At 35.8% G+C, this 27,876-nt stretch overlaps 1 protein-coding gene and 1 pseudogene across 10 annotated transcripts in view; both read left to right on the top strand.

Annotated features, from left to right (window-relative positions):
• The window catches only part of ATP2C1 (ATPase secretory pathway Ca2+ transporting 1), a 131,153-nt gene that overhangs the window by 49,143 nt on the left and 54,134 nt on the right, over nt 1–27,876 (top strand). For 9 of the 10 annotated variants that reach the window (XM_059663975.1, XM_059663979.1, XM_059663977.1 and 6 more), the window contains exons 4-11: nt 2,249–2,338; nt 4,389–4,424; nt 6,446–6,507; nt 7,075–7,183; nt 21,723–21,878; nt 22,614–22,682; nt 23,894–23,969; nt 25,585–25,651. In XM_059663975.1, the coding sequence (XP_059519958.1) occupies nt 2,249–2,338; nt 4,389–4,424; nt 6,446–6,507; nt 7,075–7,183; nt 21,723–21,878; nt 22,614–22,682; nt 23,894–23,969; nt 25,585–25,651 (665 nt within the window). Of the gene's footprint in view, nt 1–2,248; nt 2,339–4,388; nt 4,425–6,445; nt 6,508–7,046; nt 7,184–21,722; nt 21,879–22,613; nt 22,683–23,893; nt 23,970–25,584; nt 25,652–27,876 lie in introns of those variants that run through there. The other variant, XM_059663983.1, reaches the window with a different exon arrangement.
• Nucleotides 24,174–24,329, top strand: LOC132215967 (U4 spliceosomal RNA; annotated as a pseudogene).

Below are 27,876 nucleotides of genomic sequence, written 5' to 3'. Positions count from 1 at the left end.
ACAATTTGAATTCAGATCACCTGGGTACATATTTTACCTTTATACTATCTCTATGACCTTTATTATCCTCTGAGCCTTGTCTATAAAATGGGGATAATAATGGAGGTAGTAAGCTATTGAGAGATGATCGCTGTTTTTAATTACATTTTATCAATAGCTTAATCTTTTCAGAAAAATGTATTGTAAGATTTTTTTCTTACCTTGATAACAAGTTATGTTAGTGTGAAAAGCTACAAGAATCCTATGGCCAATTTTCCACTAGTAGGGTTAGTTTGCCAGACAAATTTTTTTTTTTAGTAAAGACAATTTTTAATGTCTTTTAACCTGCATCATGGGGTTGCTGTAAGAATGAAATGAACCATTGCCTATAATGTAGTTAAGCACAAACAGTAATTAATAGTAAATATCACTTGTCAATCATAAAGCATTAGGTGACTCTACTCCTTTATGGAAAACCTAACTTGTTGTTTTGCACGCATTTGTTGAGCCTGTAAGTCAGCAGTTCTCAACCTCTGGGTCGCGACCCCTTTGGCGGTCGAACGACCCTTTCACAGGGGTCGCCTAAGACCATCCTGCATATTTACATGACGATTCATAACAGTAGCAACATTACAGGTATGAAGTAGCAATGAAAATAATTTTATGGTTGGGTCACAACATGAGGAACTGTATTTAAAGGGCCAGAAGGTTGAGAACCACTGCTGTAAGTGGTGTCCTTAGTACTATGACAGCTTTTTCAGAGGGAAATAAAAAAAGACCATGGGCCTTGTCCTCACAGTGTGATGATAACATCTGACATTGAAGAGGGTTTTCTGGTTTACACAGTTCTTTAATATACATTCTTAGTTAATTCTTACCACAGTCTTTGGTATAAGGTGCTGTTTTATTAGATGAAGAACACTTAGGGCTTAATGAGATTAAAAGTCACACAGAAGTGACAAGAGCTGTATTCAAATTGGGACTCTGACTCAGTCAAGCGTGTGGTTTCTCAGCCCTGAGCCACACTGCACTGGTAGTTTTGTTTTGCTAGAGCAGTGATTTTTCAGTCCTCTATGCAGTCAGGTCACTTGTGGAGTGCTCTAAAAATGCCGAAGCCCGGGCCCTATGCCCAGAGGTTCTGATTTAATTGGGGTGTGAACCTGGGCATTTGTTAGAAGTTCTTCACATGATTCTGATGTGAAGCAGGGTTGGAACCACAGTCCTAGGGAATAGAGCCCTAAAGGGAATGGCAGGTGGTGATGTCTCACCTCAGAGCTGTGGTAACCAAGGGCTGGGGGTTTCTGCTGGATAGATTCTTTGTAGTTTGGTACTTTGAAGTTTTGACAGCAGCTCGCGCCACCTCATCAGTGAAGGAGATTCTGGCAACAAAGTTGTGATGTTTAAGGAGTAGGATGTCCCACTGGAAAAATTTAGGGTGGCTCTGATGTTTGGTCACTTAAGTGCTGCCTGCTTGGGTTGGTGCTGTGGTCTTGTTTCTTCACATACTATTGGCTCTGCTAGAATGGGTATCAGAAAAAGCAAACTTGGGAAAAGGCTGCTTCCTTTTTGTAATCTGAATTGTAATCTTCACTAATTTACTTGGTATAGGAATATTGAGGACTGTTTTAAACTAATAATTTAGGTGTTCTACCCAGTGTTTAACTTAAATCTTTAGCTTAAAAATCATTTTCCACTTATTCTAGCTTCAGTAGGAACATATGCATGTACATATAAAAAAGCTAATATGTAAAATACATGTTTACTGTAATAAATTGGTAATTAATTAGTTTTTTTAATTCTCACCCAAAGACATGCTTCTTATTGAATAAAGAGATAGGAAGATAGAGAGAGAGAGAGAATGATGTGAGAGAGAAACATCTGTAAGTTGCTTCCCATACATGCCCCTACCAGGGATCGAACTTAAAACCTGGGTATGTACCCTGACCTGGAATCCAGCTGGCCACCTCTTGGTGTACTGGCCAACACTCTCACCAACTGAGACACACCAGCCAGGGAGGTAATTGGTTTTAGATATTGATATTTAATTTTCTTTTTTTTTTCTGAAAGAAAGATGTTATAAAGTGGTAACTTTAAATGTAGTTAAGTGTAAACATTTTTGTTAATTGAAGAGATATACAAAGTAAACTAAATGTAGACTCGTAATTTTCTAATCATGTCTCAATAGTTTTTTTGTGTGTTTTTTTTCAAGCTTTTGACACAACTATCATTCATACAAAACTGTTGAATTGCTGTTTGTTTTTACTTTCAGTTTAAAAATCCCCTTATTATGCTGCTTCTGGCTTCTGCAGTCATCAGTGTTTTAATGCATCAGTTTGATGATGCTGTCAGTATCACTGTGGTAAGAAAATATATATATATATTTTTTTAAACTGTCAGTTAATCATGGAGATTAGGATTGGCTTTTATTTTGGAAAATGAATTGAGAAATGCCTTAGTGTTTTCTCAGGTTTGTTTTCATTAGTTTCCAACTTGCTTTTAGTTGCAGTAATCTCAAACAATGTTCAAGGGTTAGTGATTGGCACATGTGAGAATTTAACAATTTGGTAATTTCACAGATACAAAATATTTTATAATAATTTTCCAGTTACATTTTCAATTTATTTTACTTTCCAATTGAGAGTACATTTTGACTAGTTGTGAACTAAAGCTTCATGTTTGTGAAACTAAAAGTATGATTTAACAATGCACATTGTATTTACTATGTAAAATTTTATTCTTTCCAGCTGGGGTATTCTAAGTCTCATTGAATATTTTCTCATCTTTTTTTTTTTTTCTTGCCTCTTGTTTCACTGTAATATTAAAATTTATAGCAAGTAAAACCATTGAATAAAGCAAGTGTGTTATGCATAAGAACACAGTAGAAATTAATGTAGAGCTGCAATTTTTGAACTCTTGTTTGGGGACTCCCAGGAGTCTCTGCGGCCCTTTCAGTGAGCATATACAACTTTTTTCATAATACTAAAACATCATTTGTCTGTTCACTGTAGATATTTAAGTCAGTGGTACAAAAGCAGTGGTGGGTAAAACTGTTAGAACCTTGGCTCAAATCAATATAATGGCACCAAATTGTACTAATAGTCATTGTTCTCTTTTATTATTTCTCTTAGGAATGTTTTTGATAAAACAGTAAAAATTAATTTTATTAAATCTTGACACTTGCATACATACCTTTTTAATATTCTGTGTAATGAAATGGCAAGTATGCATAAAGAACTTCTGTATTTTGAAGTATAGTGGTTATCTTGAGGAAGGATGATTATGGTGAGCTGAACTAGCCTTTTACTTGAAAGAATGATTGATAGACAAACTGGTATTAAAATTAGGATAACACATACTTTTTCTGAAAGTGAATAAAATGAGCCTTCTACTTCAATAAAAACAACTGACAATTTGTTGCCAGTGATATAAATTCAAACTTTCAAGTGATAATTAGAATTTTGCCAAATTTTTACACATTACTGTGTGCTAAATAGCTTCCCAATATTTAAGACTTTATTCCCATGAGATCAGTAGTGAGTTTAGTGAGTGTGATTTTTTTTAACTATTATGAAATGTGCCAACATTTGAATGAGTTGAATAACCAAGTAAATCAATATTTTATAAATTACCAGAGCATGATGTTACAGAATTTTTAGTGATAAAAGATCAATTCAAAATGCAAGGTAGATCAGTGGATTTTAATATAACAGATTATGAAAAGTTCATTGATACTGTTTTATATTCTACATTGCACATTACTTTTACATAGCTAACATTTGTCTAATTTTGTTGTAGTAGCAAAGAAGACTATGCACAATAGTCTGGCAAAGCTTTTAAAGTATTCTTCTTTTACCCAACAATATGTGTGAGGCTAGAGTTTCTTTATATACTTTGGCCTAATCAACATAGTTCAATAAATTGAATGCAGAAGCATATATGAGAGTCCAGCATTCTCTTAAGGCAGGCATTAAAGATAGAAAAATTGAAAAATACCACTTTTCTCACAAAAATTTTTTGAGGAAATATAATTTTTATAAAAAATGTGCTGTGTTAACATGTAATAGGTTAATTTTAGATGAATTAGTAAGTAGAAATTAAAACTAACTGAAAAAGTATTTAATATGACAAATATCTGTAGATATAACCTACATAAATAAGAACTGGTCAGTTTTTAGAACAAAAGAGATCCTGAGATCAGAAAGTTTGAGAAGCTGCCCTTGGGGAAGCGAGCCACTGTCAGTTTTTTCCTCATGGGGCAGAGTAAAGTTGTGATTTCTTCCCCAGTTCATTTCAATACTTAGTGTCTGGTATCTTGATTCTGCAGATAGTCAGAAAAACAAAATACAATTAATAGTTATTTTTGAAGTTATAACGTGTGATTTAAAAGGATGTTTCTTTGTTTTGTTTAGGCAATACTTATCGTCGTTACAGTTGCCTTTGTTCAGGTGAGTAGTTAGCCTATTTTGCCCACATGAAATGATATTTTAGTTACTTGCTTAAAAATGAAGGTAGCTTAAGGCAGAATCTGTAGTTATTAGGTCATGGTAATGTTTGTCACAACAATTTGTTATTTATTTATGAGATGATTTCAGAAACAAACAACTCTCTTGGGAAATTTGTGGGACTAACTTGACTGCTTTGATTTAGGTAGTAGCATGAAGAAAATCTAGTTTTTTATTTGATGGTGTTACAGACAGCTGAAGCAGATGGAAACAAAAAGCATAGTAATAGATATGTATCCATCAATAAGTTTAAAAATGTTCTTCCATTTTAAAAAGGTTGACCAAGGTTTAAATTTCTTATTTCTGCATAGAAGGGATTTTCTGATCTTGATCAGACTCTCTACTTAGCATAGATATTGAAACAGTAAATAAAACATACGAAAAGGAACTTAAAATTTTAAATATATATATATATATATATATATATATATATATATATATATATATATATATATATATATATATATATATATTTATTGATTTCATAGAAGAAGGGAATGGGGAGACAGAGATAGAAACATTAACGAACAGAGAGAATCATTGCTTGGCTGCCTCCTGCACACCCCACACTGGGGATCAAGCCCGAAACTCAGGCATGTGCCCTGATGGGTAATTGAACCAAAAACTCCTGGTTCATAGGTCAGTGCTCAAACACTGAGCCATGTCAGTTGGGCTATGAAATATGCGGAGGCAATTTTAGGATTTTTATTGATAAGTATAGGCATACGTAAAAACATAGGCTTAGTTTTATGTTTATTTAAATAGCTGATACCTTCTGAGAACAATGTTGGCAAGTCTCATTAGCTAAAAATTCTAAAGCATGTTTAATAAGATTATAAGGATTATTTTGATTGAGAGGGAAATGTAATATATCATGATCTTGAAGTTCATGTTGTTTTGAGCCTTAAGCGATTGTGGTTATTTTCACATCTATGATTTATTCCTTGGGTATTTACTGTCATCTTATAGTAATATCTAATTTAATAAGTTTATTAGTTTTATAGAAATCCCGTGTAGAAAAACCAGTTGGAATCAGATTATCTGCAGCAAGTTTGTGAGCTCTATCAGTCAACTGCCCAGGGACCTGTTTCTAGGGAATCCTCTTGCCTAGAACAGACAAAAGTTGCCCTAGGGCAGGTGGAACTACTTAGTCTTACAGAGGTCATTCCAAGCTAGGCATCATTCAAGGCAGCTATCGTTTAGCCATGTGGGCGATATAACCCACTGGATCAATAACTGGAACCCTCTTGCATCTTTAATAATGCTATAGATATATGTAGTGACTTTCTTCAGAAAGATTCTTACAGTTTTATCACTGTGTATGGAAGACCCTAGTAGCTTGTTGTTTTGGTAAATAGCCCTTATCCTCAGAAAACAAATGAACAAATTGCAATTTTAACATAGTCAGTGTGGAATTTTACACAAGGGTAGTGTGTTATTCACTTTAATAAATGCAGTGGCTGAAACCAAGCAAACTTACTCCACAAACCTTTGCAGTTAGCATGGACCTAAATCCCCAAATCAGATGTCGCTTGAGGTTAATTGTATTGACCTCTTTGGTTATTAAACACTAAAAGTAAAATTATCTTAATTATGAGGTTCAATGATCTTAACTTTTAATAACTGACAATTATATACTTTTTGGAAATACTATTCAGTTTTCTTCATTTTCTTACAAATAGCTTGACCTTAGGTTTGCACACTAACATTAAAATATAAAATTGGGAATATTTAATAATCAAAATTGTTTGTCACTGAAACATTATTTAATAAGAGACAAGCTTTTATGTGCAGAATATAATTGCAAGTAATGGAAAAGATAAGAATTGGGAAATTTTAAAATAATGATTGAGATCAGTATTTAATTAAGTCTAATATGGAATATGTACTTAGGAAAATACATATTTACATTTCTTTATAAATAAATATTTTAATATTAAGTCCTCTTTCTTTGTTTTAAATAGGAATATCGTTCAGAAAAGTCTCTTGAAGAACTGAGAAAACTTATGCCACCAGAATGCCATTGGTATGATCTTTGTCTCTGATATGGGTTTCTACTCTTAAAAATAGAAATTAAATGTGACTAGTGCAGTGATACATTGTGGTCTCAGACTTGTTTATTATTATTTTTAAACATAGGCTTTTTGACTTGCAAACATACTTTATTTATTTTAAACTTTATTGTTGACACTATTACAGATGTCCTCATTTCCGCCTCCTTTGCCCATGTCCATCCAGCCTCTGTTTTCCACCCCACCACCACAGACTTATTTAAACATAAATAGAAATCATTAATCTGACATGAAAAATGCATGCTCTGTTCAGTATAGCAAGTTGTACTATTAATACTTTCAAGCTTTGATTTTGATATTGTTAAGAGGTGGATATTCAACAGATAATTGTGTGTGTGTGTGTGTGTGTGTGTGTGTGTGTGTGTGTGTTTACAACTATGTGCTAAGCACTGTTATTGGTGCAGGGCTGCACAAACAGACTCAGATGATTGTTCTGCAGGCAAGCCCACCGGAATCACCTTTTAAAATAAAGTGGCATGGCTTTCCTTTTTAGCCATGGTTGTTTCTGTTTCATGTTACAGTGTGCGTGAAGGAAAATTGGAACATACACTTGCACGAGACTTGGTTCCAGGTGATACAGTTTGCCTTTCAGTTGGGGACAGAGTTCCTGCTGACTTACGCTTGTTTGAGGTGAGTTTGTTGTCTTGATCTGTTTGGGCTGCTCCAAAATTCCACAGACTGGGCTGCTTATTATCAAAAGAAATTTATTTCTCACAGGCTGGATAGTTCAGGATTAAGGTGCTAGCATGGTCAAATTCTGTTGAGGGCCCTTTTTCTAGGGCATAGCTGTTGCTTCTCACTGTGCCCTCAAATGGTGGAAGGGAACTCTGGGGGGTCTCTTTTATAACACTGATCCTATTCATGAGGGTACCACTTCCAAAAGATCTCACTTCCTAATACCATCTTTGAGATTAGGATTTCAACATATGAGTTGGGATGTTGCAGGGAGACACAGATATGTAGACCATAGCATTTGGTGATCTGTTTGTGAGAAATGAATATACTTGGATGTAGGTTAAAGGATAGACATTAGCAGTTTTAAGGATTAACACATAGTTGATTTGAACATTCGATTTTCTAGTTTAAAAAGTGACATGTATAAATGTATTTTTTTCTCATAAAATATATCTATTTTTCCCAGAGTGTTTATTTAGTGAATCAGCAACTCTCTTTTTTTATTTCTATTTTTGTTTGTTTGTTTGTTTTAATCAGCAGATCTTTATGGAACTATGTGCTAGGTGTAGTGGGAGTCAAAAAGATGATGTGATAGAATTTTTGTAATCAGTGAGTGTACTACTAGTATTTGTGTACACAAGCCACTCACCATAAAGTAAGATAGAACTTGTTGAGTAAGAGAAGTACTAAGAATGCAGGATGAAAATTTAGAGAAGGAAGTGGTTACTTCTGATTTGAGCGAAATCAGAGAATACTCAGACAACTTGGCTTTAGTGGTAATAATTGAAAGGTAGTACTGGACAGAGATGAAGAAGACAATGAAGCAAGTGTTTAGATCACTGTTATGTGTTCCAGTGTGTAATATGGGGTTACAGTACTAGTATGTAAATGATAGAGAACATATGATGGAATCAGATTCAGGAGGGCCGTGGATACGAAGCTCCACTTCTAACCCTAGCTGGTTTTGCTCAGTGGTAGAGCTTCGGCCTGTGGACTGAAGGGTCCTGGGTTCGATTCTGGTCAAGGGCACATACCTTGGTTACAGGCTCCTTCCCTGGCCCTAGCCCCAAACGGGACTCCTGTGGGAAGCAACCAATTGATGTGTCTCACATTGATGTTTTTTTTTTCTCTCTCTCTCTGTCCCCCTCCCTTCCACTCTCTCTAAAATCAATGGAAAAATATCCTCTGGTGTGGATTAATAAAAAACAAAAAACAAAAAAAAGCTCCACTATAGATTGTATTGGTTAGGAATTATCTTTGAAAGATCATAGGCAGCTGGCAAATTATATTACCCTTAATCTGGCCATAGCATGTAGAATAGATTGAAGGGATGGAAAATGTGGTTAGGCAGCTAGTTTAAAAGGCCCTCACAGCCCATTAACATGCCAATATCATCTACTATTGGAACTAACATGCTATTTGTTAACACCTACACAGCTGTCAGTCTTTGATTCTTACTATGTCCTAAAATATGAGTGTTCTTATACAGAGGTCACGGAAAGCCTGAAGAATAGGCTTTTAAAAGTATAATAACAAACTTCCTTTAATTTTGAAATAAAGACCTTTGTTACAAATACTTAAAATTTACTGTTAGATGTCAGATTGCTTTAATTGGTTAATGGAAATAATTAATAATACAGTAAGTATTGGGAATGTTATTAATTTTACTTTCATTTTTCTCCTCTTGATAGCACTTCTTGTTCTATCTTTTTACTCCCTTTTTTTCTCCTTCTTAATATTAAGTTTGTGATAAGACCTTGGATTGTTCTTCCTTAGAGATTTGGTAGGCTTGTCACTTAATATAAACAGTCTTCCTTTCCCTAATTTAAATTCATGAAGTTTATGTCATTTATTTTGGAGTGCTTCTCTTCCCGTTCAGAAGCAGACCTCCTTGGGGTGTTTCTCATTATTTGAACAATTTAAACAATATAATGACATAGAAACTTCATAGCACTATTTAGGGTTTTCATTTAAGTAAGAATTAATTGATCTGCGAACTAATTGTCTCCAGGTTCATGTGCAAATGTAAGTTCAGAGAGAGGGAATTTTTGACCCTTTAAAGGTTGATGCTAAAAATATTAGAAAGATATGTTTGGTGAAGTAATTTATTGGTAATTATTATTTTCCCTATTAGTTAACTTTTCAGACATTTCATCAGCACATGTTTTACTTGGCAGTGCTATAGTTATGTGGATTTTCTGCTTTTACATAGTATATAGCTGAACATCTTTGATTCCCTCTACAACTTTTCTGCCCTATTTGTTTTACCTACTACCTGGTACCACAAGCAAGCTTTTGCAACTATTTTCCAAGTAGATTAAGATAACTTTCCTAAAAGATTTAAGGAAATCTGCTGCTTCTAGATTTAAATGTACTGACTTCAGGCATCATAAGGCTGATAAAGTTGATTTCTCTTCTGTACACAGAAGTCTTTGCAATGAAATTGGCTTATTAGAGTGTTGTTTGCTGAATTTTTTAAAAAAATAATTCTTTATTGTTGAAAGTATTACATATGTCCCCTTTTTTCCCCCTGCTGAATTTGACTGTGGTGATCTTTGGATGATATTTGGAAGGCTAGATGGGCATTTGATGTTTCTCATGAAATAAACTCTACTAGAATTTAAAGGAAACAGAGAACTCCTCAGTTAGCCTTGGAATAGCATTAATTTCTCACAGAGTATATACAGTTCTCTTCTTGTGGACCTGACCCAAGGCCAGGGTTGCCACTTTAGCATTGTCATGTTGCAACTCTAGAGTTCCTGTCATAAATTTCAGTGTTTCAGATTTTGACTATAAATCTTGCCTGGGCCTTCAGTAAGTAGCATCTTGTCATCATGTTCAGTGACTTGACTACTGTACAACTTTTATCTGATATTCTCTTTTCATAGGCTGTGTCTTAAGTCTGCTCAGGCTGCTGTAATAAAACACCATACACTGGATGGCTTTAACAGACATTTATTTCTTACTGTTCTGGGACTGGGAAGTCCACAGTCAGGGTCTGACAATTCAGTTTCTGTTGAGGGCTCTCTTGGCTTGTAGCCTTTTTGCTGTGTCTTCATATGACAGAGAGAGTGATCTCTCTTCTTATAAAGCCACTAAACCCATTATGAGGGCCTTACCCACATGATCTCATCTAACCCTAGTTACTTCCCCATTAGAGATTAGAGCTTTAATGTGAATTTTAGGGGGACACAATTTATTTCATAGCAGGCTGAGACTTTTAAAAAATTACTATTCAGCTCATATTTAAGAGCACTGTTACACATTCTTCTTGCTGCATACACTTTTCTTTAGTTTATTGATTTTTAGAAAGAAGAAGGGAGAAGGAGAGAGGGAGAGAACCACTGATGTGAGAGCACGCCTGCACGCCACCCCACCGGTGATTGAGCCCCCAACCCCAGGCATATGCCCTTGCCCAGGAATTGAACTGGCAAACTTTTGTTTGCTCAACCAACTGAGCCACACCAGCCAGGGGTATAGACACTTTTCAAAAGAAGATTAATATTAGTAACACTAGAGGCCCGGTGCACAAAAATTTGTGCACTTGGTGGGGGGCGGGGGGATCCCTCAGCCCGGACTGCGCCCTCTTGCAGTCTGGGACCCCTCGGGGGATGTCCACCTGCTGGTTTAGGTGGCTGGAAGCAGGTATCTGGGATTTATTTCTCTTCTATAATTAAAACTTTGTAGCCTTGAATGGAGCTCAGGGCTGGCAGGGCAGGCGGGAAGCTTGGCTTCCTCCATTGCTGGGGGCAATGCTCCAGCTCCATGGCTGCCGCCATCTTAGTTGGGTTAATTTGCGTGTTTGCTTCTGATTGGTTGGTGGGCGTGGCTTGTGGGTATAGCAGAGGTATGGTCAATTTGCATGTTTTTCTCTCTCTTTTTTTTTTTTAATATATTTTATTGATTTTCCACAGAGAGGAAGGGAGAGAGATAGAGAGTTAGAAACATCTATGAGAGAGAAACATCGACCAGCTGCCTCCTGCACATCCCCTACTGGGGACGTGCCCGCAACCCAGGTACATGCCCTTGACCGGAATCAAACCTGGGACCTTTCAGTCCGCAGGCCGACGCTCCATCCACTGAGCCAAACTGTTCCGGCTGCATGTTTCTCTTTTATTAGATAGGATGAGGAATTCTGTGGGTTTTTTTTTTTTTTGCCAGAGTCAGTTTTTCATAGCCAAAGAGTGAACTCTTGTGTGTTGGTGGAAGTGCTCTTATTAGCTTAGGAGCCTTAGAGCCAGGAGAGTAAAAACTTAGAGGAATTGAGAAAAGGCATTCCTGGCCCATTAATTGGTGATAGCAAATAGATTAGTCAGACAATGACTTTAGATGAGGCAGTATTATAGACAATGTATACCTATATTACAGTACATTTTGCCTTTTTGGAAACAGCATATTTTCCATATTGTTCCAGGCAAAGTCTATATCAATATTTGAACTAAGAATTCTTTTTAAAAAAATATATTTTGATATTTTACAGAGAGGAAAGGAGAGGGATAGAGAGTTAGAAGCATCGATGAGAGAGAAACATCAATCAGCTGCCTCCTGCACACCTCCTACTGGGGATGTGCCCGCAACCAAGGTACATGCCCTTGACTGTGATCGAACCTGGGACCTTTCAGTCCGCAGGCTGATGCTCTATTCACTGAGCCAAACCGGCTAGGGCTGAACTAAGAATTCTTTTGAAGAGGAAACACTATAAGAGTTCATGGAAAAGATGGTTTCTTTTGTCTGTTGAAAATATTTTACCTCTCTTAGCTGTAAATTTCTAAGCCCAAACATTGAAATGTAGCAAGATTTTCTTTCACTTGGAATTCTGAATGATTAATTCCATTGACACTTCTTTTGTGGCTCATATCATTCTTTGAAACTATCTTTAATATCTAGTCACTGGGTACAACTGCCTTCTTAAGAAAGAAAACCAACGTAATTTTTGTATGATTATCCAAATGTATCAAACTTCTTTTACCTCTAATGTGGCTGAGAGCTATATATAGAGTGGAGCAAATGTAGGTTTATAGTTGTGAGCACACGAAAACAGAGCTTACTGTTGTATTATTATTTATTAATTACTGTATTATTTTCCTCATAAGCAACTGTAAACCTACTTTGTCCCACCCTGTATTAGCCATTTTTATGACACTAAATTATTAGACCATTTAAATCTGGGCAGAAAGATTATTAACTAGTGGTAAATTCTACTGGGGCCAGCTCAGAAGTCTAAATTTAGAAAAGCCAGTTAGCATTACATAGTGAGCCTTTTTACCTCATGAATCTTATCTACTATGTAGGATAGTTTGGCTCTCAATGAGTCCTTTTCAGTGTCTTTAGGGTTGTTCCTGCTTCCTAGTTCCCAGGGCAAGTAAAAACCAAAGATAATGAGTTGAATGAGCACATATCTACTTTGGCTACCTACCAACTGCAGGACTGAAACTGCACTTAGTTAGATATTATGTCCTTTTCTGTCAGGCTCACATTCTTGCACACACTTATTAAGAACCACTAGCAAGAAGTTTTCTCTCTGTTGGGTAACTCCATTAGTGGAGCTGTGTCATAGCATTTTGTAACATCAGAGTTACAAAATACATTTTCCATTCACTCATTGAAAAACTTGATATTCTGGTAAACTTAGATTCTGATTTGGTTTGCTATATTTTTCAAAAAGGAGTCTTCAAACATTGGTAGTCTATAAGCCTGTTACGATGTTTTAAATTTACTTATACTGGTAATGAAGCTAATTAGGCAAAATGTAATCCTTGTTTTCAGAAAATCAGTCTGTGTTATGAAGTTATTTTAGCCATTCAGTAAATAGAACTTTAGAATTAGGAAGTGAAAAAGAAAAAGACACAGTTTGTGCCCTTTCTACTAGGAGACACCAACTTGCAAACAACTGGGATTTAAAGTATAAAATGTGTGTGTTTATGAAATGAACTAGAGGCGCGGTGTACGGATTCGTGCACCAGTGGGGTCCTTGGGCCTGGCCTGCGGGAATCAGGGCTAAACCAGCTCTCCGACATTGCGAGGGGGCGGTTCTCGGGTGACACACCCTGGAATTGGCCTCCCTCCTCTCTGGTTCTGGGTGTGTCACCAAGAGCCACAGCTGCCAAGTCACCGCAGCTCGGCAGCTCCTGCGTTGAGCGTCTGCATTCTGGTGGTCACTGCATGTCATAGCTACTGGTTGGACAGTTGGATGGTTGTTTAGGCTTTTATATATATAGACTAGAGGCCTGGTGCACGAATTCGCGCACGGGTGGGGTCCAGCCAACCCACCCTGATGGGGGCCCATCAAGCTGGGCTGGCAGGGGGGAAGGGCCGTGGGTGATTGGCCAGCCAGCTCCACCACCGATTGGGGTGAGGGGGGCAATCGGGGATGGGGATGGCCATGGAGAGGGGCTGTGGGCAGTTGGCTGCCCAGCCCCACCCCCTGATCAGGGTGTTGGGGGCTGATCAGGGGCCAGATCAGGCTGGTTGGCTGCTGCAGTGCCACCAGTTGTTATGGTCATTCCACCCTTCCAGTTGCTGGGCTTTTATATATATAGATTGAGCATGTGAATTTAGCAAGCCACTTAATACTTTAAGGCCTCAGATTGTCACTGTGATAGAGTTGCCCTAGGCCAGTGATGGCGAACCTTTTGAGCTCGGCGTGTCAGCATTTTGAAAAACCCTAACTTAACTCTGGTGCCGTGTCACATATAGAAATTTTTTTGATATTTGCAACCATAGTAAAACAAAGACTTATATTTTTGATATTTATTTTAGATATTTAAATGCCATTTAACAAAGAAAAATCAACTGGAAAAATGAGTTTGCGTGTCACCTCTGACACGTGTGTCATAGGTTCGCCATCACTGCCCTAGGCAATGCATGCTAACTTTTCATGTACATAGGAATCATTTGGGTTTTACTTTGGCATGTCTGGGGTGGGGCTGAGATTTTGCTTTTTTTCCTTTCAATCCTCACCCAAGAACATTTTCCATTGGTTTTAGAGTGAGAGAGGGAAAGAGAGAGAGAGACTGAGAGAAATGTTGATGTGAGAGAGAAACATCAATCAGTGCCCCGACTGGGGATCGAACCCACAGTCTAGGCATGTGCCCTGCCAGATATCGCACCCACAGTCATTTTGGTGTACAGGATGGCAGTCAACCAACTGAGCCATTCGCTGGGCAGATTTTGATTTTTAACTAGCTTTTACTTCATGCCAAAAGTGCTGGTCCATTTACCACATATAAAAAGATTTAATAAAAAGGTTTATTGAAATAATCATATTCTAAATAGTTTACACATTTAAAATGTACTATTGAGTGGTTTTCAGTATATACAGAGTTGTGCAACCATCACCACAGTCTAACTGTAGAACATTCTCATCACTCTCAAAAGAAAACCCTTACCTTTAGCAGTCACTGCATTCTCCCCCCTTGTCCCAGAGCCTGGCAGCTACTAATCTACTTGCTCTGTCTCTATACATGTGCCTCTTCTAGACATTTCAGATAATTTGGTATTATACATTATGTAGTCTTTGTGTCTGGTTTCCTTCGATTAACATATGCTTTTAAGGTCATTCATGTTGTAGCATGTATCAGTATTTTATCACAAAACAGTATTCCATTGTAGGGATATGACATACAATTATAAATTCATTTACATTTAACATGATTACTGATAGTGAAGGACTTTTTTTTCTGACATTTTGCTCTTTGTTTTTTATGTATATTTTTTATGTTCCTCAATTCTTCCACTGCTCTTTTTTTTTGCATTTGATTTTTTTAAGTGAACTTTAATTCTCCCCATTTCCTTTATTTGTACATTGTTTACTTATTTTCTTAATGGTTACAATGGGTATTATAGTTAACATTCTAAATTTATAATAGTGCATTTTGAATTGATATTAACTTTGCTTCAATAGCATACAAAAACTTTGCTTCTATATAGCTCACTTTCTTTTACCACCTTTGTGCTGTTGTCTCAAATTATATCTTTATACCTTGTGTGTTTATTAACATAGATTTGGTGTTTTATATATTTGTCTTTTAAATCAGATAGGAAAAATAGAGGAGTTTAAAAACTTAAAATACACTAATGCTGGCATTTATATTTACCTATATAGTTACCTTTACTGGAATTCTTTATTCATGTGGCTTCGAGTTACTTTCTACTCTCACTTCAGCTTAAAGAACTCTGTTTTAGAATTTTTTGTGGGGCTTTCTACTAGTGACAAATTCTTTTAGCTTTTGTTTAAATGGAATATATTTAATTTTTTCTTAATTTTTAAAAGATAGTTTTGCTAGATATAGTATACTCTTTGATATGTTTTTTTCTTTCAGCACTTTAAATATATCATCCAGAGGTCCTCACTTCCATGGTTTCTGATAAGAAACGGGTTGCTAATCTTATTGAGGATTCCTTGTACATGATGAGTTGCTTTATCTTTGCTGTTTTCAAGATTCTTTTTCTTTCAATAGTTTGATTATGTCTCTCAATGTAGATGACTTTGATTTATCCTCTTTGGAGTTTATTGAGTCTCTTTAATGTATAGATTCATGTCTTTCATTAAATTTGAGAATCTCTTTAAATATTTATTCTGCCCATTTCTATTTTTTTCTTTTGGGGCTTCCCTAATGCTTATATTGGTGTTCCATGGTGTCTCACAGGCACCTTAGTCTCTGTTCATTTTTCTTCGTTTTCTTTTTCTCTCTATCCTTCAGAGTGGTTAATGTCAATTGTTCTGTCTTTAGGTTTGCTCATTCCCCCCAGTCCCTCACTCCCCTTGTTCAGATCTGTTGTTGAACTTTTCTATTTTACTTACCAGCATCAAGATATCTGTTTCCTTTTTATAATTTCTTTCTCTTTATTGATATTCTCTTTTTGTTTACTACTTGCTTTCCTGATTTCTTTTAGTTCTTCTACATTTAGTTCATTGAGTATAACTAAGACAGTTGGTTTAAAGTCTTTCTAGACCTGGCTGGGTGGCTCAGTTAGTTGGAGCATTGACCTTTACACAGAAAGGTTGCGGTTTCAATTCCTGGTCAAGGCACATACTTAGGTTGTGGGAACCCGTCGGTATACGTTTGGCAACTGATTGATGTTCCTCTCTCACATTGATGTTTTTCTCGCTCTAAAGCAAAACAAAACAAAAACAATGAAAACATATCCTCAGGTGAGGAAAATAAATAAAATAAATATCTTTCTATTAAGTCCAAGTCTGGTCTTCCTCAGGGACAATTTCTGTCCATTTATTTTTTACTATGAATGGGCCATAGATTTCTGCTTCTTTGTATTCCTTGTAATTTTTGTAGAAAACTGGGTATTTTTAATATTATCTATAATAAATGTGTAATATGCTAATTAGACTGGACAGCCGAACAGCAGAACCATCATCCAGACGACCTTTCGGACAGAGCTGGGGCTGTGAGGGCCAAGCCCCCTTGCATGAATTCCGTTCATTGGACCTCTAGTGATATAATTCTGAACATCAGATTCTCCCCTTTCTTATAGTTAGTTGTTTTTTTTATTGTTGAGGGCTGCAGTGGTCCAGTTTGTTTGGTGACTTTTCCAAATTACCTTTTGCAAAGGCTGTATTTCTTTTAGTGTGTGGGCAATGAAGTTTCTGTTTTATTATCCCAGCAGTCAACCATATCTGTCTGGAGCCCAAAAGGAAAAGAAAAATAGAGCCACTCTTCTGGTCTTTGCAGCTTGTCTCTGAGCCGGGGCACTTCTTCAACATTGAGCTAGACTGCCTACTGTGTCTTCACCTTCCATTTCCTGCCTGTTCCAAACCCAGAAGTGCAAATCTAGGGTCCTCTCAGGTCTTTTCTGAGCATGCGTCTGGTCTTGGGCATATGTTTTGCACTCTGGTTTCTATGGTGTATGTAGCGGCCCTTCCAAGCCCTTATTTCCATAAGAAACTTCTACTGTAGCTTCTTACTTCCCAGTCTTTTAGGCGTGTCTGCTGTTTTCTCTCTTTTCTGTTCTTTGCCTGCTAGTGTATGTTTTTAATCTTTTAGTAGATGCTCAGAAGGCTACTCTAGGGTGGATGGGGTTGTGAAATAAAGGTTTAACTTCTGCATCAGTTCCTTAGGGAACTGCCAGGCAGGTGAAAACACACAACTGTAGTATTTTAACAATAAGGCCTATATTAACCCCTTGACAACCAGTAAGCTACTCCAGGAACATAAGCTTCTATCTGTACAACCAACAATTTGGGGAATGGGAGATAGTAGACAGGTAAACAAAAATTTCACAATGCTTTCATATTGAAATTGAGCCACCTTTTTTTTTTTCCTTTAAGCATTTCCCTGGTTGCTTCAAGTTTTTGATTACAGATTTGATTCTGTCAGTTCTTGCCAGCTAATGATTGTTTTAGTGCAGCGGTTCTCAACCTGTGGGTCGCGACCCCTTTGGGGGTCGAACGGCCCTTTCACAGGGGTCGCCTAAGACCATCCTGCATATCAGATATTTACATTACGATTCATAACAGTAACAACATTATAGTTATGAAGTAGCAACGAAAATACTTTTATGGTTGGGTCACAACATGAGGAACTGTATTTAAAGGGCCAGAAGGTTGAGAACCACTGTTAGTGGAAGGACTAATTCTTTGAGTGTCCTGTTCCACTGTTTTCTTTAACATTATTCCTGAGTTGTAAGTTTTATATTAACTTCAATGTATTCTTTTGGTAGGTAAACTTGATAAATTGATTTATAGTATGTTGCTTCCCCTCTTACTGTGATTTGTCACTGAAACTTTGCTTTTTAAAGTTTCTGAATTATTAAACTTATGTACAGACTTGTAAAAAAGAACAACTTTGGAAGTGGAGATTTTAAATTAGTTGTTGAAAGAAATTGAGTAGAATGTTGAAAAAGCTGTATGGTATGTTTATGGAATTTAGAAACATTCCTATTCTCTAAAAACTAATTGATATAACCATGATGTATATTTCTGTAACTGTATTATTATTACAAAACTCAGCAAGCCACTCCATACTAAGAGCACTGGGAGTGTTTGTTCTCTTAGATAGTATAATCTTGATCTCCACTTAGTGTTCTGTTGTCTTATTTTGATATTTCAGTGGTAAAACAGTGTGAGCTGAGGAATTCTATTCATGTTTATAATGCTGAAAAGAAGTAACCTTTTTTCTCACTAAATCACTAGAATTTCAAAAGACAACATGGGAGAGTTAGAAATAAGACTTAATTAGTGTGTTTATTTAAAATTCTCATTTCATGTTAGTAGGAAAGAAAACTGTTGCAAAAATAAATCCCTTTTTGAAATTTGGTTTCTTTTAATTCTTAATGAAATATCTTCAAAATCATTGTTAACTGAATGCTGGCCTTCGGATTACTGGCAGCGATTAAGTTGAATCTGTGTACTTACATCAGAAAGTTAGCAATTTATGCAAGCATTTATCATGGGATGAAGTCCATTTCATGTAGTCTTTTTAGTAGTTTGTAATACTTGCTTGACTCTGATTTTTAATAAGCTAGAGCATGTGAAGAATTTTTAATTACATTTTTATTCATTTCAATAAATAATAAGAGGAATCTTATTTTTAAAAGCAAAAGTAAGAAATTTTATCATGATCAGGTAGCTGCACATGAATATTTTGGAAGATTCTTTTCAGGAGGAAAAACTTTCTGATTTATTTTTAATTCTAGAGTAGAGAGGTGATTGACTTGGCAACATACAATATACCAAGATGTTCTTTAGTTTGATAACCTATTTGTAGCTTCCAATTATTCCATATCCTAATATATAAAAAGCCAGGGGTCGTCATGATAGAAACAACCGGACAGATGACCAAACAGCAGGCTGAGTGGGGCGACCAGGCTGGCGGGGTGGGGGGGGGGCAGTTGGGGGCGACCAGGCCAGTGGGGGGGGGCAGTTGTGGAAGACTAGGTTGGCGGGGGGGCAGTTGGGGGTGACCAGGCCGGTGGGGGGGCGAGTGAGGGGTGACCAGACTGGCAGGGGGGTCAGTTAGGGGCAATCAGGCTGGCAGGCAGAGGCGGTTAGGGGGTGATCAAGCTGGCGGAGGAGGGGGGGCAGTTAGGAGCCAGCGGTCCTGGTTTGTGAGAGGGATGTCCCGGATTGGAGAGGGTGCAGGCTGGGCTAAGGGCCCCCCCCCCCCCCGCCCACATGTATTTCATGCACCGGGCCTCTAGTTAACTATAATGAAAAGCAATCAACTTTGTCTTTCAGGAAACCTTTGTGACTGACATTTACTTTCTGCCTAATGTTTTATAGGAATAATCCTGAAGTTTTTCAACCGTTTTTATTCTGTAGGTGAATATTCAGATTGTGAATTATATATGCATTTCTATTTTTCTTTGTATTCTGACTTTTAAGCTGCATTGTATCTTATTCACATCAGAGTGCCTGAGGAAGAATGAAGAGAAAGTGAAATATAATCAGTTTTCCTATTCATTAACTCCTGAAGGTTTAATGTTTAATCCAGCAATTTTCAACTGTTATGCCATAAGAATTTTTAAAACATGCAATATCTGTTTAGTCAGGGGTACTGACCTCTCTTCCCTTATATTGCCAAATTAAAAAAGGACAACAACCAACACAACAATAGCTGTCTGGTGTGAATGAATCAAAATTATACCTATTTTTTTTTTGTCAGGCAAAAATGTAATATTTTTTGATGTGCCATAGAATTTTAGTAATTAGTTTACTAGTATGTGCTGAGATGAAAAAGGTTGAAAATTGTTGGTTTAAACTTGTGGCTAGGTGGTATGAAACTGGCTGGTTCTTTGATTTCATTTTATCCTATCTTTCTCTCATGAATGAAATGAATAAATGACTGTACTATCCTCTCAGATTAATTAAATTGTGACCTTGTTAAACTGTAATAGGTTGCCTAATTTATTAAATACCACTCTTCTTTGAAATGAATTCCTTTCCTTCAGAACTGCTTCTTGTGAAAACTCTAATCACCATTAAGAGAAAATAACTTGTAACTTAGAAAATATTCTTGTTCAACAGACAGTTGAGATCTATGCAGTTTTCTAAGTTGGTTGTATAATTTAGACAAATTTTATTGATAATATAGTCTTGGTCATTTGAGTTTTAAGAATTTATAATTATATAGAAAAAAAAGATAAGGATCCAAAGCCCCTGGTTCCTCCCCATCAATTTGTACACTCAATAAGACTGATTGCTTTTGTGCTAAAAATGATATGCCTTTTTTTGTCTGCAGGAAAATCTGATTTGAACAAAAATTCTCACTCTCAAATGGTTATTACACTGCTAAGGCTGACACTTATGAGCTAGGTTACTGTTGGAGCCAATAAATCCATGCATTTCTTCTCTTTTTAAAAAGTCATTATCTTTATACTCCTTGTCCCTATAGATAACCACCTAATATTAGTATTTATTCTTAAGATTTACATTTAAAGTAAAAAGTCTTCGGTGGGAAAGCACAAATTTTACCTTCCTCAGAGGAGTTCAATAGATGTATACATGTTTTGTTTGCTTTTAAATATTAGCACGTCTCTTTTCTAATTAAGAGCTCAGAAAATTAACATGAAGTTCTGATTTTTGTAACAAGCATTAAAGAGGAGATTGTTCAATAAAATAACATTTCTGTTTGACTTTTTTAAGTCACAGAAATATATAACTTTAAAAATATATCTTTGCTTAATTTCTTTTAGAAGTAGTTCTAAAACTGGGGAGGAGAAATAATATACAAATTGATCTGCTAAGTAATTGAAAGAAACTGGACTTAATCTGTCAACATTTGGTTTTTATGTCAATAGCTTACTATCTATGTGATATTGGGTGATTACTTAATCTTTTAAAGTGTCTATAAAATAGGGATAATAATAACAATAATAGTACTTGCCTTATTGGAATTGTTAGTAGCTAAGAAATTGTTAGTAGATTGAACTGCGTCCAGCATGGCCAGTGGTGAACCTGAGGAGGGGCAGTGAAGGATTAAAGAAAACAGACAAGAGAATATAGTTGGGGCCAGGTGGATCACTGCACCTGGATGAGGACACAGTGATACCAGGAAGAATTTCATGAAAACTGAGCCCAAATGATGAAATGATTTCTTTCTCAGTACCTTTTATACCTTTTATTCATACTTCTCATTCTGTTGTGGTTGGTTTTAATCTGCCAAACACATTTTCAGAACTTTAGGGCATGGCAAAATTAGGAAATAATATTTTATCATGAGAGTTGAGTTTTCACTAAAGATTAAGTCTCTGCTAAGTGTCTCTTTTTCTCTAGTTGTATTTTGAAATTTAGATTAGTCTTGTCTCATGATACAGCATTCTATTTTGCATGTTGGATTTTGTTGACAGCTTAATTTTTAAATATGGTTGTACTTATCTGGTCTTCTACTTTAGAGTACTAGATATGATAAAAGGCTAGGATAATTAATAGAAAAGGGGATATATGATGAAGAAGTGAGGGTACAAACTCTCGAGATGTTAAATGTAGCACAGATAGTCTTCATCCTTGAATGTAATGGAATGCTTTATGTTCCCCAAGTCTGTGGATCTTTCCATTGATGAGTCCAGCTTGACAGGAGAGACAACACCTTGCTCTAAGTTGACAGCTCCTCAGCTGGCTGCGACTAATGGAGATCTTGCATCAAGAAGTAACATTGCCTTCATGGGAACACTGGTCAGATGTGGCAAAGCAAAGGTAATTTTTTTCTTGTTTTGAAAATAGCGATTCCTTTTTATTTTCAACCATTTTTTTCATTTCTTTTTTGCTAATTTTATGTGAATCTTTAAAAAATGTTAGACAGAAACAACAGAATTAAATCTAACCCTTGGCAGCTATTTGGGAGGCTGAGGAGAAGCCCCTGAGGTATAATATCTGTCCACAGTTCTGCCATTATCTAATGCATCCTTTAAAGGCAGAGTCCTCAATAGTCCTCAGCACTTGTTCTTTTTTTTAAAGATAGAAATAGTGGCTATAAATATGTTCATTACTAGTTAAATATAATTTGAGCTTATTTGATAGGGTACTGGCTGCATACTATTCACCTAATGATTGATTACAAATATTTTGTTTCTGGAGTCTAATATTTCACAGATGTAAAAGGCATCATTCAGTAGCATTTGAGCAGACAAAGATATCCTACTTTAAATGTCTCTGTTGAGTATAAGATTAAAATTTCAGAAATATTAATATAAAAATGGGCTTCAAAATTGAGTCAAAAGTAAATTTAATAAAATTTTTTTCAAGGTTTGTATCACAAGGTATAAATAAATACTAATGATCTCTAGTAACATTTGCTAAGGGACCCTTGGATCTGTATGTCATATCTTTACTGTAGGCAAGACTTTGGAAAAATGGGATGAAGGTTTTATTGTTATTGTTGAGGGAGGATTCCATCTGAATGTAAATATATTTTGCTGTTTTTTCCCTTAGGGTGTTGTCATTGGAACAGGAGAAAATTCTGAATTTGGAGAAGTTTTTAAAATGATGCAAGCAGAAGAAGTGAGTACTTTGTTAATGATGCATTCGTTTCAAATCTGACATTCTTCATTGTAAGTAAAGAAAAAAGAATATTGGTAGATTATTTTATGTATTATGACAGTAAACTTTTATTCAGAATATCACTCAGTTGTCTATGCTTAAAAACATAATTGGAAAGCCTGTGATTAGAAGGGCTTGATTTGGCATTGTTTATATTCTAAAACATTTTTATACTTATTTTTTGTTTGTAGGATAAAAATGTTTTTAGCTTATTTATAGGGTGAAATCTTTGGGAAATGAACTTTATCATATTACCTTTTTTTAAAAAATAATAGATTACTGAATTTTAGAGAGAGAAAGGGAGAGGGAGAGAGAGGAACATCGATGTGAGATCGCAACATTGATCAACTGCCTCCTGTACCCCCTCCACCCTCTCCTACCTGGAATAGAGCCTGCAACCTGGGCATGTGCTCTTGACCGGAAATAGAACTGGCGACCTCCTGGTGCAGGGACGATGCCCAACCAACTGAACCACACCAGCCAGAGCGATCATATTAATTTTAAAGATTACTAAATAGTATATTTGTACCTCAGAGCATGTCTTCTACCAAAATTCCCAACTTTACATAATTCCAAGTAATGGGAAAAAAGATTCCAAAGTAAAATAATCTGGAAGATATTCTTGTTTACGGATTTTGAAGATTAGTTCTTTTATTTAAAGTACTTTCTTATATATAAAAAAGAAGTTGCCTTCTACAAATATATTCTCCCTAGGTCATGTGGATTTCCCAGGTAACATGCCAAGACTCTAGTATTCATGATGCAGTGTATAACCATTCTAAGAAGCTTGGCAGTGAAAAGACCGCTAGAGAAGGGCATTAGCAGATCAAGGAACCAACAGAGCAGAAAGATTTGGGTTACAAGCATGTTTGTGGCTACAGAAAGGAGAAAGATGGGAAATGTAAGGGGCAATGATGGTAATGAAGTCCTGGAGAAGCTGATTGGAAGAATAGGTTTTTCCTCAAAAGAGAGGCATAGAGGGGAGCATGGACCTTTTCAGATAAACACATATTTCAGTTTCCTCAGTGAAGGGGGTCATATTTACCTTAAGGGAGAGTTGTATGTGTTAAGCACTAGCATGGGTGTATCAAGCACTTAACAAAATCCATGGCACCTAGTGTATCTCACTGAGTTTAGCTAATTGCAGTTACGCGCTTTTCCAATTCGTCAAGGCACCGAAAACCCCTCTGCAGAAGAGCATGGACCTCCTAGGAAAGCAGCTTTCCTTTTACTCCTTTGGTATAATAGGTAAGAGAAGAGTGAGTATGTATCTCATATATTTACTTAGGTTTTTATTTTTTTTAGTATGAAGGGGTAGTTTACATACATGCATACATACATTTATTCATTTAATTAATTTACTAATTTTTAGTTTTATTACTACTTTTTAAAAATTACAAAACTATCCCTTAGCATTGTTCTTTTCTACAAAGATGAAACAGAACTCTGTTTAGTTTTGTGCAGTGGCAGTATCGTAGCCAGTGAGGTTTATTTGAGGCACGATTATTGCTAATTGAAAAAAAAAAACACCCCACAAAAAAACACACACAACCAGAACTCTTTTTAATTCCTATAATTAAAGAGCATTTTTGTAAACAGTATTTTTTGTCTTCAGTGAAATGTGATAGTATTGAATTATGGATTACTTTTTTTATTTCACTTATTCTGTCATAAACATCTTGTCATTAAATAGATGCTCATTAAAAAAAATTTAAAATTTGTATAGTATCCATTGTGCATTCTTGCCATCTTTGTTGTCATTAACTTAAAGGGGAATAAAAGACTTTTCATTATTTTCTTCAGAATTCAATATTAGAATAACTGAACACTTTGTCATATGTGTATTGGTTCATTTTTATGACCTGCCAGTCTATTTCTTTGGCCCTTCTTTTGTTGTGGCTTGAGTCTCAGATTGGTAACAGCTCTTTGTATAATTAGGATATCAGTTCTTTTTTATTTTAATGTTATGGAAATTTTTCTCCAGTTTTACTCACACACACACACATATAGGAACATATACACATACATATATGGTATAATTCATTGACCATAATTTATTTTTGTTAGGAGAGTATTTGGGATAGGATCTTAGAAGGTCATGATCTAGAGCATTATTTTGCAGTTCTAGAAAGATGAAGATAAACTTGTTTAAATATTTATATTGATCTAGAATACAATCTCGAAGTTGCTTTATTAAAACTCTGGTTATACTATATTTTTCTTCATAAAAACAGCAGTGCACCCTTTGCACCCCTTTTTTTCAAAGACAAAGGTTAAAGCAGAGAATATGAAATCAGTTGTTTCACTTATGTTAGTTGATTTTTTATTTTTAAATACCATAAAAATAGTAATTTTAAAATATTAAAGCAGTTTTAGATGTCTTAGATAAGATACATCATTCTTTGAGCCAAGTCCTAAATACTTCTTTGTTTGTAATACAAGGTTAATATGGATTGTATGCATATTGAGTTACCAGAAGTAAAGTTTCTGGGTTTATTGTTGCAAAGCTGATAATAAGTAGAAGACCTATATGTCTTATGTGACCTTTTCCCCCTTTATTGTATGAAAGTACTAGTACTATTTTTTTTATACTGGGAGTTCGCAGATATTATGCTTTAAGGGACGGGTACTAGCAATGGCAACAAAAGGTAAAATGTGTGTACAGTATTTGTGTGCATGTGTGCATCACAGCATTAACTTTAATATCTCCTGCTTACTACATTTTTGTAGAATCTTGTAATCACTTCCTAGTATACTTTCCCCTTTAATATCAAGGAGTATTTTGCTGCCCTCAGTTTCTATCCCTTCTATGCCTAAGTCATTTTATATAAAAAAGAAAAATTGCTGTTTGATTCTGTTGCAGGTATCATCATGTTGGTTGGCTGGTTACTAGGAAAAGATATCCTGGAAATGTTTACTATTAGTGTAAGGTAAGTTCTAATGGTTATAAATGGAAGTCTCTTTTGCTCTTCTCATTTCTCTGGTAAGTATAGCATATGTTCCATTGTGGAGGTATTATATGAGCACATACCGTATAGTACCTCTACTTAAACAATTCAGAATTCATATATTGAAATGAATTAAAACAAACATATAACAGTGGAGAAAACCTATATTAGATGTCTGGTAATATCAACCCATTATTACATTTTCATATGTAAATAGAGTTAAGGATTGACAAATAAAAACTAGCAGCATGAAAAAGAAGGACCACATATAGAAACTGAATAATTAATTTTAATGCAAAAATGAAAAAAAATCAAGAAATAGAAGAACAATTAAAAGTAAACAGCATTTGTACTTTCAGAGATTTGTGAAGAAACTGCATTCATGATAGATTACTATAGAAAAGTATACAGAACAAAAAAAGAACTTCTAGAAATTAAGATTATGATTGCTGAAATTAAAATTTCAATTTAAGGGGTGTAATGTACAGCTGAAAGGTCCCCCCAAAAAGTAGAGTAAAAATTTCAAAACAGAAATGAGATAAAAGTGTCAAAGAGAATAATTCAATAACTACCATATTTAATAGAAGTTTCAAAAAGTGGTAAGAAGAAATTATATACGAAATGATGCATTAACATTTTCTCAATCTGAGGTGAGACATGAATCTTTATAGTTTGGAAGGATTCTCCAAATGCTCAGCAGGATGAAAAAAACTCCCAACTAAATTCAGTCATTGTGAAACAAAAGAAAAAAACAAGTCAGGTCATCTACGAAGGAAGTCTAATTAGACAGGTATCAGACTTCAAATTAGCAACTGCCGTTCCCATCACAGGGTCTTTTTAGGCTCTATTAAACATTTCTACTCATAAGACTTTTATAGATCTCATCTGGTACCTGTACCCAGGTATGTGCCCTGACCTGGAATCAAACACAGCCAGGCAACTTCAGGCATCCCTCTTCTGAGAGAGTCCTTGCAACAGTTTGTGCAGTTCAGCTTAGGTGCAAAACATGAGATGACCTTCTGAGTGCGGGAACTACACTGGGTTAAAATGCTCCATATTCCACAGGAGCCAGTATCTCTGGAAACACATTTTTCATGGTGCCTGCAAGAAACACGTCTAGTTAGTTATGAGTCACTACTCTTGGGAAACCCAACCTATGGCTTCCTGTTAAATAATTATAATTCTCCCAGTCCATAGACAGTTTATCAGTCAGGAGGTGTTGCCTCGCAACATAGTTGACATGCTACCTTTTATCAGCTCACTAGGAGAACAGGGCGAGAGATTTAATGAATACAGAAGGGGGAAAGAATTTTATTAATCATTCACAGCAACATTGGATTACATTTGAAGACGACGGGGCAGTACTCTGAAAGTATGGGGGGGAGATGATTTTAAGTCTAAATCTAGTCCTGGCTAAAGTATCAATCCAGTTAATTATAAATAGATAGGCAGGTAATCAGAATTTATTCCTTACCTATCCTTGTATGAATTACGGAAAAACAAGGGTGAAAGAAAGGAAGATGATGATGATGTGTGTGGTATAAACTAAGAGTGAAACTTGCCTTGGCATCTAAAGAAAATAAATGTAGGAAATAATAGTTTAAGAATTAGAGAAAAATCAATGGATTAAGGCTCTGGCTGGGTAGTTCAGTTTGTTAGTGGTCATTTATAACACTTGATGAGCAGTTAGTTGCATCTAAAGGACATTGCTCTGCCCAGCTGGTGTGGCTCAGTTCGATTCTCAGTCAGGGCACATACCCGGGTTGTAAACTTGGTCCCCTGTGTGGGGCATGCAGGAAGGAGGCAGCCAATCAGTGATTCTCTCTCATCGATATTTCTATCTCTCTCTCCCTCTTCCTTTCTGAAATCAATAAAAATATATTTAAAAAATAAAGGACATTGCCCATTTCAGATCTATCTATCTATCTATCTATCTATCTATCTATCTATCTATCTATCTATATACCTTCAAATTGAGGAATATCGTTAATATTCAAGTGAAATTTTTCACAATTCATTTTCTTATGCATATTATTCATAAAATGATTTAAATATAAAAGCATGAAAAGGTCTATTGGATCTGGATTGTAAATGATGATGCCTAGTTTTCCTGATATATGAGGGCTAATGAAAGCATAAGAAAAGAGAATTCTATTTGAACTTGAAATAATTCAAAAGAGAGAAGGAAGTATTAATGATAACACATA

This window comes from Myotis daubentonii, chromosome 14 (genome assembly GCF_963259705.1).
Source record: "Myotis daubentonii chromosome 14, mMyoDau2.1, whole genome shotgun sequence".
Lineage (NCBI taxonomy): Eukaryota > Metazoa > Chordata > Mammalia > Chiroptera > Vespertilionidae > Myotis > Myotis daubentonii.
Note: the sequence above shows the minus strand (reverse complement) of the source record. Positions and strands in the feature narration are given on the sequence as shown.